A 13461-nucleotide genomic window follows, 5' to 3' on the forward strand; every position below is an offset into this window, starting at 1 on the left:
TGGGAAATAGATGGGGAAACAGTGGAAACAGTGTCAGACTTTATTTTTTGGGCTCCAAAATCACTGCAGATGGTGATTGCAGCCATGAAATTAAGACACTTGCTCCTTGGAAGGAAAGTTATGACCAACCTAGATAGCATATTCAAAAGAAGAGACATACTTTGCCAACAAAGGTCCATCTAGTCAAAGCTATGGTTTTTCCTGTGGTCATGTATGGATCTGAGAGTTTGACTGTGAAGAAAGCAGAGTGCCGAAGAATTGATGCTTTTGAACTGTGGTGTTGGAGAATACTCTTGAGAGTCCCTTGGACTGCAAGGAGATCCAACCAGTCCATTCTGAAGGAGATGAGTCCTGGGTGTTCTTTGGATGGAATGATTCTAAAGCTGAAGCTCCAGTACTTTGGATACCTCATGCGAAGAGTTGACTCATTGGAAAAGACTCTGATGCTGGGAGGGATTGGGGGCAGGAGGAGAAGGGGATGACAGAGGATGAGATGGCTGGATGGCATCACCGACTTGATGGATGTGAGTCTGAGTGAACTCCAGGAGTTGGTGATGGACAGGGAGGCCTGGCGTGCTGCGATTCATGGGGTCGCAGAGTCAGACACGACTGAGCAACTGAACTGAACTGAACTGAACTGACCATTTAAACAAGTGTCAGAACAACTTTCCTTACCATCTGATACACAAGAATTACCTAATGGGCCCTTATCTTATAGAACTAGTCAGTCTTTCTTGAAGCCACAATTGAAATCCATAATCCCAAAATTGGAAGATTAGAATGACTTTAAAGATCATTTAGCTGACATAATATTGGAAGAATATTTACAAAAACAGCCTTGAGCTCTTGTTTATAAAACATTTACTACCTTATAAAGAGGTCTGTTTAATTTTTGTGCAATTCTAAATATTATCTATTTTTCTTGTTTAACCAAAGTTTTCTCCCATTCCTCTAGTCACTGACCTGAATTCTGACTTTTAAATTTACAAAGAATAAGTCAATCACTTTCCACATGATAGGCACTTAACTGTAGAAACAGCTGTCATAGCCCATGCTAAACACTTTCTTTAGAGGAAAAATTGAAGTATCTATAAATACTCCTTAGGCAATGTGGCTTCTAGATCTTTCTTTGCCCTGGTCAGCCTCCTGAGATTTTACTCTAGCTGCTTAATCCTCTTAAATGTTGCCCCATAATAACTCACTGAACATTGAATGTGTTTTGGTCAGCGCAGAGGACCTCTGACTACCCAGGTCTTCTTTTGCTGCAGCTGAAGGTGACATCAGGCCTTTGAGCTGCCTACCATTTGAAGAACTCATGGTCTTCTTTATGTTTTAATGATTATTAAGCCAGATTTCTTTCATTCCTAATTTACAGACTTAATTTTAATCTTGAATTTAGGATGTTATATTTGTTATTAAATTAAATGCTGTTAAATTTCCTTCCATTTCATGATTCTGCTGTTATATTTTTGAATGGTAAGCTGGACTGAATGCACTAGCAACAGTAAGATTCATGCATTATCTGCAAACTTGATAATATGTTTGTTCTGCATTCATTCTCAATTATTGATAAAAGTATTGAGCAAGGCAGTGAGCCCTGAGCCTCATCTCTTACCTCCCTTCAGTCAGTGTTGTTTGATGTGAAATCATTCAGTTCAGTCGCTCAGTCGTGTCCGACTCTTTGCGACCCCATGAATCACAACATGCCAGGCCTCCCGGTCCATCACCAACTCCCGGAGTTCACTCAGACTCACGTCCATCGAGTCAGTGATGCCATCCAGCCATCTCATCCTCTGTTGTCCCCTTCTCCTCCTGCCCCCAATCCCTCCCAGCATCAGAGTCTTTTCCAATGAGTCAACTCTTCCCATGAGGTGGCCAAAGTACTGGAGCTTCATCTTTAGCATCATTCCATCCAAAGAACACCCAGGACTGATCTCCTTTGGATGGACTGGTTGGATCTCCTTGCAGTCCAAGGGACTCTCAAGAGTCTTCTCCAACATCACAGTTCAAAAGCATTGATTCTTCGGCGCTCAGCTTTCTTCACAGTCAAACTCTCAGATCCATACATGACCACTGGAAAAACCATAGCCTTGACTAGACAGACCTTTTTTGGCAAACTATGTCTCTTCTTTTGAATATGCTATCTAGGTTGGTCATAACTTTCCTTCCAAGGAGTAAGTGTCTTTTAATGTCATGGCTGCAATCACCATCTGCAGTGATTTTGGAGCCCAAAAAATAAAGTCTGACACTGTTTCCACTGTTTCTCCATCTACTTGCCATGAAGTGATGGGACCAGATGCCATGATCTTCGTTTTCTGAATGTTGAGCTTTAAGCCAACTTTTTCACTCTCCTCTTTCACTTTCATCAAGAGGCTTTTTAGTTCCTCTTCACTTTCTGCCATAAGGGTGGTGTCATCTGCATATCTGAGGTTATTGATATTTCTCCCAGTAATCTTGATTCCAGCTTGTGCTTCTTCCAGTCCAGTGTTTCTCGTGATGTACTCTGCATATAAGTTACATAAGCAGGGTGACAATATACAGCCTTGACGTACTCCCTTTCCTATTTGGAACCAGTCTGTTGTTCCATGTCCAGTTCTAACGGTTGCTTACTGACCTGCATACATATATTTCAAGAGGCAGGTCAGGTGGTCTGGTATTCCCATCTCTTTCAGAATTTTCCACACTTTGTTGTGATCCACACAGGCAAAGGCTTTGGCCTAGTTAATAAAGCAGAAATAGACGTTTTTCTGGAACTCTCTTGCTTTTTTGATGATCCACTAGTAAATTTTAAATACTGGTCTGCCCTTGGATAACTTTGTAGCCTTGAGGGGATTATTTCATCCCTCCAAGCCCCACTTTCCTAATTATAAAATTAGACTAATAATAATAGTATTTGCTTTGATATGGCTTCATATGGCAAGTTGGGTTGATATGGCACTAAAATGAGAAAATATCTGGAAAATGCTTAGGCTAAAAACTCAAAATTATTTTTTCACACTGAAATAATACTTTCAAAATTGAAATCAAAAGATTTCACACATTGCTTACAGCAGAAAATGTCAGCTATGTATTTTGTTCTTTACATTCTTTCTTTCATTTATGTTTTTCATCAGCAGGAAAAATGCTTGTTAGCTTGACTGTGGATGGAGAATTTCTATATTGGATCTCCAAAGCAGAGGACAGCACACAGATTTATCAAGCAAAGAAAAGCAATGGGGCCATCCTCTCCCAGGTAGAAGCCCCAAGGAGTAAGCATATTTTGGTTTACAGTTCAGTTCTACAGCCTTTTCCAGGTAGGAAAGTCACAGTTTTTATAAGCTTGTTCCCCCAGTTTAGGGTCAGGGAAATCTCATCATGTCTGCTCCTCCAGGGCAGTCCTTCCAGCCCATCACTGTGCTCTCAGCATTGCTCCAGAGGGCAGGGTTTGGGGCACACTGCAATTGCTGTTTGCCCTGGGTCACAGTTTATCTCTCTGTGTACTCGTGGCTTGGGCTGTGGCAGGCCACTTTAGATGTGGGAAATCCTTGTCCTGTCAGTCTCTGTTCTCTTTCTCTTCTCAGTCATATAACTTCCCTTCTTTTTGTCTTGTGTCTCCCCTGATGATATTTTAGACTTCCCAGTGGTGTCAAAAAGCTTTGCATTTAATTTCGGGTCTTTTTCAAGGTGAAACGACTTATGTATTATAGTATTATATATGTCAACTATTTAACATGTGTACATGTGTGCTACTATTTTTATTGTTCCTATCTTGCTTATTTCATGTGTTACTCATGAAGTTTTCTAGTGTTGTGCTCCTAAATCTATTTTCCCCACAAACCTGGATTTTGTTTAATGCAATGACTTTTAGGAATGTATGTATCATATTATGGTGGAACTGACTGTATTTCTTGCTGAGAGTCATAATAAAAAATGTTTGGAATATAAAAACCAACCAACCAAAAACAAAAACAGCATCACATAGCCTTATGGGTGACATTCAAACCTAAAGTGGTTTTCTCAAGTTCTCTCTTCCATTAAAGTCACAATGTCATTCTAAATTCAGTATAATTCCCTCTTAGAGATGAACAGAAATGAATAAAAGAAACTCTCTTTGCTTAAATGTATTCAGTTATAAAATATGTAAGTTATACAGTATGAAAAATAGGAGAATTCATAAGTAAGCTGAATGTATATTTTGGTAAATAATTCATTAAGAGATTCAAAAGGCACGTGCAATATCTGGCTGAGGCTGAGCACACAGGCGTATTTGTAGAATGAAAGTCCTAAAGGTGACATCAGGTTTCATCATAGGAGTTTATTGAAAAATGTGATTGATAGAATACTCTCATTACTCTCTTCAAATAAAAAAGGGTCCATTTTGCTGTTGTCTAGGTACATAATTAGGGCTTCCCTGGTGGCTCAGTGGTAAAGAACCCACCTGCAATGCAGGTGACCCAGGTTCGATCCCTGGGTTGGGAAGATCCCCTGGAGGAGGGCATGGCAACCCACTCCAGTCCTCTTGCCTGGAGAATCCCATGGACAGAGGAGTCTGGCGAGCTACAAGCCATAGGGTCGCACAGTCACAACTTGGTCACAGCTGAGTGACTAAGCAGCCGCAGGTACATAATTAGGCGTACTTTAGCTCCATCTGCTGGAAATTGTAAGCAATTACCGGTTACTTTGATCTCTTTTCCCCAGGCATTTATCATCTTCAAAACTACCTGAAAAAAAAAAAAAAAGTGTCTTCCTGTCCAGAATAACATTTCCAACACTCCAATATATCATACCTTATCAGTTACATAAAAATGAAATGCGACATTATCCTTGATGTTAGATTAATCTCCTATTTCTCTCTTGTCCATATGTGTGTATATATTTAATCATTTTTATTATTATTTTAGATAGAGCATTTCTGTCTCTAGCTTCTGATATTGCAGAGCCAACTATACTTAACACTACTAACACCAGCCTCACAATCAGATTACCACCCGCCCGGACAAAACTCACATGGGATGGCATCATGGGTCCCACTCCCACATACCTGGTTTACTATAAAGAAGTAATTGACATGAAGAACAGCTCTGAACTGAGAGATAAAATGCTGGTAAGGCTGAAGCCAGTTGTCTTGTCTTTTTCCAAGATGCCCTATTTTGATATAAAATCCTCAGCCGAAGTATTTTCTGTATAATGTTCTGAAATATGCTCTTCCTCTGATTTTTAGAGCTGAATCATCAAACCATTCTGGATTCTAGTCTCTTGCCTAGCAGCAAGTTAAGCTCTAAGGAAGTACATTAACTCTAACCAATGGTAGATTGCCTTATAGTAACTGTTCCCTGAGTGTCCTAAAAGAGCTGTGTTTGTTGCCTCTCTAATATTATCTAATTAAACCCAGAAAGTGATAGAGACCTGTTTTTGTAGCCATCCCAACAGATTGAAGGGTAAGAAGTAAATTGGACAGAAAGAACATTATTGTGTACCTCTCTTCCATCGTATATAGCTAATATACAAATTGTACATTATATATTTATTTTCTACATGTTGTGAAAAGTGCGCTTAGGCAGGGACTACCTTTTTATCCATCACTGTATTCCTAGCACCTAGCATAATACTTGCCGTTGTATAGGCATTTACTAAGTATTTCTTGAATGAATGAATGGACACAATTCATTCCATCACTGATCCATGATGGAATCCAGGGATTCCATCACGGATGTTCCAATTCCATGTGATGGAATCATGTGTTTCTAGTATTTTTCTTTGTACTTATCTTTTGATCAAATCAAAAGGTGAAATTGGCCATCATCTATTGGAGGTAACAAGCACTGTACACTTTGATGGAAAGTACATCTGACTCTTGTTACTTCATTTGTCTATTTGTTAAAAATATAGTATTTATGTTTGAATTTTGTCTGTTTTAATCTTCCTTTACACAGTTCTGAAAGTTGTTGTTTCAGAGACAGATTAGATCGTTTGGCTGACTAAGACTGGGCTTCTGGCATTGGCATTTCTCTTATTAGAGCTAATCTATCATTTTGGCTTCCCAGTGATTAACATGGATCCAAGGCAGTGAGTGGCTCTCAGCCTTGATGGTTCATTGGAGTTTTTAAAGTCTCTGAGCACGTGCGTCACCTAAGACTAACGTGATCAGATCTCTAGGGGTCGGACCCAGGCCTCAGTGTTTTTTTAGAGTTCCCCAGATGATTACAAAGTATAACCAAAATTGAGAACCGTTGGTCTAAGGAAAGCCTTTTCAGTTTCTTAAGCTTTATTTCTAAGAATGATTAGGTAATGTAACTTACTGTATTCACTTATGTGTCCCATCCGTATAATACCTTCCTGCTGAAGGTATTTTTAATGCAAGGCTAATAAGACAGTTTTGTCCTCTGAGAATTCAACATCCTACATGAAATAATTAAGTCACAATTGACTGAGGGCTGCCAATCATTTGGCATTTATTCCTGGAAACATTAAACAACTCAGGTCTGGGCCGACTGAGACAATGAAGACCATCAGTCATGATCTAAGATTTAAAAATAAATTTAAAAATTTGAGTCTTTTCCTTTTTATCTCTTTGATTAAATAATGTCTCCACATTTGTACAAAAAATAAGAATAAGATATTGATTTTTTAAAATTAATTACAGGAATTTCAGGAGAGTATAGCCTTTATTGAAGGTTTACAACCATTTTCAACATATATGATACAGATAGCTGTAAAGAATTATTATTCAGATCCTTTGGAACAAATACCTCTGGGAAAAGAGATTTGGGGAAAAACTAAAAGTGGAGGTGAGTTATGGGCATGGTGTGGGTTTCTAGAGTGGGATTTTGCCATTAATGTGATATGTGAGCCTATATTCGGTTTTTATCTGGATGTTAAGAAATCTTTCTCATGTGAGTTTTTTTAAGCTTAGTAAGAAAATGTGTTTTAGAAGAATATTCTGATGACATCCTTACTCTAACACCAGAAGATGATGGATAATATTCCATCAAAATGAAAAGCAACTGTATAGCAAAACATCACAACCAATTCTGTGTTACTGGAAACACATTCTTTGGTCTCACCACACAGTGTCACTCTCTTCCTGTATATTTATAGATCTCTGTACACGTGGTAAGACCCAGGAAGTCAAACTTTTTCTCTATGTGAATTTTAAAAATTTTGTTTATTTTTTAATTGAAGTTTTAATTTAGTTGCTTTACAGAATTTTGTTGTTTTCTGTCAAACCTCAACATGAATCAGCCATAGGTCTATGTAAATTTTACTGAGGGCTGCTGAGATGCAAAGTTATGTAACCTCATTGCCTCAAAGAAAACGGATTTAGAGCCTGAAAATGTGTTGTAAGAGGTGACGATTATTATGAGGAAATGCCATTTCTTGCACCTGTCTCCGATGGCTTTCACAAAACTCACCAGAATTGGCCAGATCCTCAGGCTGGAGTCAGAGAATGATTTAGTCATTAGTCAGAAATAAGCGGGAGCCTTTCAGGCAGCCTGGTAACCTACCGTTATATAAGAGGCTGGCTTTCCCTTGGAACATCAGTCATTCATTCTGCTCACATGATATGCTTATTCTTCAACCAAGACCCTATGACTTCTTTCCGTCTTTCAGTGATGTTGCAACATCCCTTATTGTGCACTGCTATTTATTTCAGTACCAGAGGCAGTTTGGCTCATTAACACAACCGTGCAGTCAGACACCAGCCTCGTTATATCCTGGAGGGAATCTCACAAGCCAAATGGACCGAAAGAGTCCGTCCGCTATCAGGTGGCAATCTCTCATCTGGCTCCCATTCCAGAGATTCCACTAAGGCAAAGTGAATATCCAGATGGAAGTCTCTCTCTCCTCGTTACTAGACTGTCTGGTGGAAAACTCTATGTGTTAAAGGTACGGCCAGTGGATTGGGTACTTTAATTACCACTCTCGAGAGCCAAGATTCAGGGAAGGTTAAGCAATTGTTCTTTTTTACTAAAAGGTTCTGGCCTGCCATGCCGAGGAAATGTGGTGTGCGGAGAGTCACCCTGTCACTGTGGAAACATTTGACTCGCCAGAGAAACCTTATGCCTTTCTTCCAGAGAACACTAGTTTGCAGTTACATTGGAATGCTCCATCAAATGTTCACCTCATTAGATTTTGGTTTGAACTCCAAAAGGTACATTTCAGTGTACACTTTTAATGCAAATCTTTGTTTTATGCTATAGAATAAGTCAAAAGGCTTTTTCCAAAACATATCTTGAGGGCATTCACTTGTATTAAATGAGTGAAATATTTGACAACATTCATTGATTCAGATTTTCCGGATAGACGTGGTAAGCTATCTAGACTGATTTCTGATGGAAAAAATTCCCAGAGAGATTAATTTGCTCTTAAAAGGCTCCACATAAAAGGGTATAAATTACGGTTTACTGGTTTCATAATGTTTTACTTGCTTTAGATGTTATCAGCATGGTTCTCTGGTTTGAACTCCATAGCAGTTTGTTTTATGTGGCTCAGAGGTTAAAGCATCTGCCTGCAATGCGAGAGACCTGAGTTCGATCCCGGGGTCGGGAAGATCCCCTGGAAAAGGAAATGGCAGCCCACTCCAGTATTCCTGCCTGGAGAATCCCATGGACAGAGGGGCCTGGTGGGCTACAGTCCACAGGTCACAAAGAGTCGGACACAACTGAGCGACTTCACTTTCACTTTCACTTATGGAAAAAAAATGAACAAACATAAACCTAAAACCTGTTTATAAATGTTCTTTCAAACATTTAAGGACTGTATAGCAACAGGAAAGAAGTAAATGATAAACTAGTTTATTCTAAAGTAGTTGGACCTTGGCTTGTAAACTTTAAATAGTTCCTCATTCAAAAATCTTCATGCATTAACCAATGTAAAGATATCCACTGAATTTAAGCATCAGTTAATCTAATTAGTTCACTTCTAAGGAAAACCTATATTGATTTTTATACTGATACACTTAATAGATTATTAAGTTTTTATAATTGTGACATTTCATTTTTCACTACTATGTATTTGTGTGTCCATATTTGTAAAGACTGGTTATGAGTGTTTTGTAAAAACAAATCAGTATGGTCATGACCTCACTTTTCTTTAAAAATGAAGTTGCTTCGCAGAGGTTTTAAAATTTTACTATATAAAATATTTTTCAGAATCTTGTACTTTTAGATAAAAACTATGAAAAATAGGCAACAGCAGTGATAAGTTGCTCTAAGTATTGAGTTGATAAGATCAAAGACCATAGTTTAATTGGATTTTTTTCCATTGAGCATGTTTATGATGATTTGTTCCCTATATAGAAAATAGTAATTTCATAAAAATTCAGTTTTAAATTGGAGAAATTGAGGGATCATCTTTTTGGGGGACATCTATTTAAGTAAGAGACATTACTTTGCCAACAAAGGTCCGTCTAGTCAAGGCTGTGGTTTTTCCAGTGGTCGCTGAGTGCCGAAGAATTGATGCTTTTGAACTGTGGTGTTGGAGAAGACTCTTGAGTGTCCCTTGGACTGCAAGGAGATCCAACCAGTCCATTCTAAAGGAGATCAGTCCTGGGTGTTCTTTGGAAGGACTGATGCTAAAGCTGAAACTCCAGTACTTTGGCCACCTCATGCGAAGAGTTGACTCATTGGAAAAGACCCTGATGCTGGGAGGGATTGGGGGCGGGAGGAGAAGGGGACAACAGAGGATGAGATGGCTGGATGGCATCACTGACTTGATGAATGTGAGTCTGAGTGAACTCTAGGAGTTGGTGATGGACAGGGAGGCCAGGCGTGCTTCGATTCATGGGGTCACAGAGTTCGACACGACTGAGCGACTGAACTGAAGAGAACTGAATTCGGTTCAGCTTGAAGTCAAGGGGAGGGATGTAAAATTCATTGCCCATATCAAAGGTGTGAACTGAGGAAGGATCTTAGAGGTGATTCCAGCCTCTCGTGTTACTCATGAGAGGCTAGAGACTCAGGCAGGTGGCCCAGTGAGTCAGAATCACGGCTGGGCAGGGGAGGACTCTCTGCCTCATCGCTGACTCATCACTACAGAGGCTTTCCTTAGTCCATCTGCATAAGGAACATGAGTCATCATCACCCACCCCACTTATTAAAGTTTAGGAGAGGGGCAGCAGACAGGGGCCACCTGGTTCTGTCCTCATGAGTTTCATATGATGCTTTTGTTTCAAGACCTCCTCTACCCTTGCTCAGAACAGGTTTTTAGATAGACCACTTGAGAAATAGACCACATGAGAAATCATGAAGCTGAAAATGTAATATGGTAGTTTCTACATGCATGATCACCTACGAGTACTAACGCAGGAGGTACAAATGTAAAGGCTGTGTTCTGAGAGGGCTGGTGGTGACATCTAGTTGGAAAGGTCTATTTCTTTTGAGCAAGTTGAACCTACCTCATCACGATAGGAAGTTAGGAATAATCTGGTAACTCCACACCGAAACTCTAAGGGGTGAGTGACAAAGGTGAATATGCATATTTTAACTAAATTTTTTTTGTTCCTTTCCTCCTCCACCCTTCTCCTTTCTGAAAAAGGAGAAAAAGATAAACTTCCAGTCTTCATCTTTTCCTTACATGGAAGAATGAGAGTCTCAGAGCACAAGGGCTAAATTTTTATCTTGGTCTTTAGATTTCATAAATTCTGTATTATAATAATGCATAGAAAAAGAACACATTCAATTTAAGATTGAGGAGAAATAAATAATTTTGCTTTGGTAAATTTTTTTCATGAAATTCATTAAAATTGTCTTTTTCTCAGCTGTCCAGGGGAATCCCTACCAGAAATGGACATTTCTGAAATTTCTGTCTCTGAGACATCATAGTCTGCACCATTTCCCCCACACCCTTGCTCAATAATTTGGAGATCCTCTCTGATAGCCTTCCCCCCTGCACTTGTTGGCCTCTGATGAATGAAGATCCCAACTCCCTTGTGATTTACTGGGGTAGCCCATGGCCTCTCTACAAGTTAGCGGTCCACCCAGAACATTCATTGCTGTGGTGAGGTCAATACTCTACAGTTTTCCAGCAAAACCCTTGGCCAAATATCTCCCTGACATTCCAAGGAGTACTTATGATTTTTGAGCGGTGTGGGATGTTGGGCCATCTAGACTACTCACTGAAGAAGGCATTAAGGAGGCAGGACCAAAAAGGGCTAAAATTTTTCAGCCAGTACTCAACATCTCCCTTCCTCCTTCCCCCTCACCCCCATCAGAAGGTTCAGAATAAATATTATTCTGCATATCTGCATCTATTTCATTAGGCTATATGAATCAGTGGGACTGAGACATTTATGAGTTTAACAGGCAATGTCTCTGACATCAGCATTTCTGATTTTTCTTTCCATTCCTTCTGTTCCTCTTTCTGTAATAACATGATCTTCCTGAAGGTGCTATAGTGAATTATTTCTAACTGAATAGAAAACTAATATAAGGTGCCCATCCAATGAAATGGCATGACCTTGTGAATGCTAAATAAAAAAGGAGATGTAAAGTAAGGTTTATTTATGGAAACTGATCTTCTTAGGAAACTGTACTGGGGAAAATACATGAAGAACTCTTGACAGAATGCCGTATCCTCTGTCTTCTCCTATTTGTATGTTGAAAAAAGTCATCATTTTCATATAAGATATTAAGGATCTTGTATCTTATTGAAAATACACAGATATTTAAAAATACACAGATTCTTTAAAAGCAGTGTTTCAGAGAAGGAATTTTAATATAGCTCTAATTATAGACCCAGTGAAATGAAAGTAACATTTCCTATATGTAACTTCTAACCTTGCTACTTAGTGATTGAGTGACAATAGGCCAAGATTTCCCTCTTTTAGGGAACTAGGCTTCCTATGTAGAAAAATAAGGAATGTTGCTTAGATGCCTGAAGAGGGTTAGGGGAGGAAAAACTAAATGTTTTCATTTATAAGTCATTGTGGACTTCTTCAGTATGTGAAATGTCGTGAAAATATTACTACTTTGAAATCAGCAAATGTGTGGAATTGAAAATATCACAGTTTTAATCCATCATTTCCCTTCAGCTATGAATTTGCATCCTCAGCCATCCTGATTTGATAAAGAGGCCTATGATTAGGGATACCAAGAAGCCAAACAATCCTCCTGATGATAAACAGTCAGAGGTGCATGTCTCACCTTGGACTTATCCTCGGGACCATCATTCAAGTAACTTACAGCTTGTCATAAAAAATAAAATTGCTGTTGGTGGAAGGGGATACTATCTGGGACCTAGCACTCATAAAGAAGCTCTTATTTTAGTATAAACTTTAAGCTTTAATGCTTGCTACAGGCTTTTGGATTTCTATGTTTAAGAAGTTTTTCTTAAAGAAACAAAAATGTTAATTGAGACGTCTTTTCCTAGTGGAAGCACAATGAGTTTTACCATGTTAAAGCTTCGTGCAGCCGAGGTCCTGCTTATGTCTGCAACGTCACAGACCTCCAGCCTTATGCTTCCTATAATGTCCGAGCAGTGGTGGTGTACAGGACAGGAGCAAACAGCACCTCGCTTCCGGGAAGTTTTAAGACTAAAGGTGAGGACTAACATATTCAACACTCAGGAAACTCTGGACATCTCTCAATTCTTTTCTCATCGCTTACTTCACTAATCCTAGAGGTTGAGATTTTTCTTAAATTACTATCTTTAGAGCCTGACTGAAGAAGTTGAAAAGAGGTAGGGGTTTCTTACAGGCAGTAATGAGATAATACTCCTCTGGTTTTGCAGGATCCTAGACTGGGAAAACTTATTTCACCTTTCATTATTCTGATTTTCTGTCTAGCTATGATATTTTGTAGTAAGAAGTAAATGAAAACAGTGTGAATGGGTGTTCAAATATTAAAGTATAGACTACTACAACCAGATGTTAAAAATAAAAAATCTAACAAGTATATAAAATTAACCAGTGTTTTAACAGCTATACCGTAACTCCAAGTTGATCCCTGTAAGTATCAGTGAAAAACGCTCCAAATCTTACAATCATCTTTTTTACTTGCATCACTTATTTTGTGTCAGGCTAAGGTCTATTGTTACTCCTATCATAAATCTATCTAATCCATCACTAATGAAAACTGCAGGTACTCACTTAAACATATGCACTCATATGAACGCATTTCTGAACATTTCTTTAATGTATTTGACTTTTCTCTTAGTAAATGTTGTCTATAGAAAGATGATATGCAGAATATTTTATACTTCTAACATATCAATCAAATTTTCTTTTGTTTCCAAAGCTGGAGTCCCAAGTAAACCAGGGATTCCAAAATTATTAGAAGGGAGTAAAAATTCAATACAGTGGGAAAAAGCTGATGATAATGGAAGCAGACTTATGTACTATATCCTTGAAATCAGGTATGTCTGTTTACAAAAGAACTTTGTAAATTACAAAGACCTAAGCAGTTGATTGTAAGGTATTCCTGGATCAAAATTAACAGTATTTATGAATGTGTATTTATAAGTAAACATAAGGGATCTTTAAGG

The 13461-nt window shown here is 38.6% G+C and overlaps 1 protein-coding gene across 2 annotated transcripts in view; it reads left to right on the top strand.

The window, feature by feature from the left end:
- Positions 1-13461, top strand: part of ROS1 (ROS proto-oncogene 1, receptor tyrosine kinase) — a 126501-nt gene that overhangs the window by 75921 nt on the left and 37119 nt on the right. Inside the window, exons 27-33 of one of the 2 annotated variants that reach the window (XM_069599148.1) lie at positions 3114-3293; positions 4881-5083; positions 6623-6767; positions 7634-7866; positions 7955-8131; positions 12349-12517; positions 13215-13332. In XM_069599148.1, the coding sequence (XP_069455249.1) occupies positions 3114-3293; positions 4881-5083; positions 6623-6767; positions 7634-7866; positions 7955-8131; positions 12349-12517; positions 13215-13332 (1225 nt within the window). The remainder of the gene's footprint in view (positions 1-3113; positions 3294-4880; positions 5084-6622; positions 6768-7633; positions 7867-7954; positions 8132-12348; positions 12518-13214; positions 13333-13461) is intronic. The other variant, XM_069599149.1, reaches the window with a different exon arrangement.

Source organism: Ovis canadensis, chromosome 8 (assembly GCF_042477335.2).
Source record: "Ovis canadensis isolate MfBH-ARS-UI-01 breed Bighorn chromosome 8, ARS-UI_OviCan_v2, whole genome shotgun sequence".
Classification (NCBI taxonomy): Eukaryota; Metazoa; Chordata; class Mammalia; order Artiodactyla; family Bovidae; genus Ovis; species Ovis canadensis.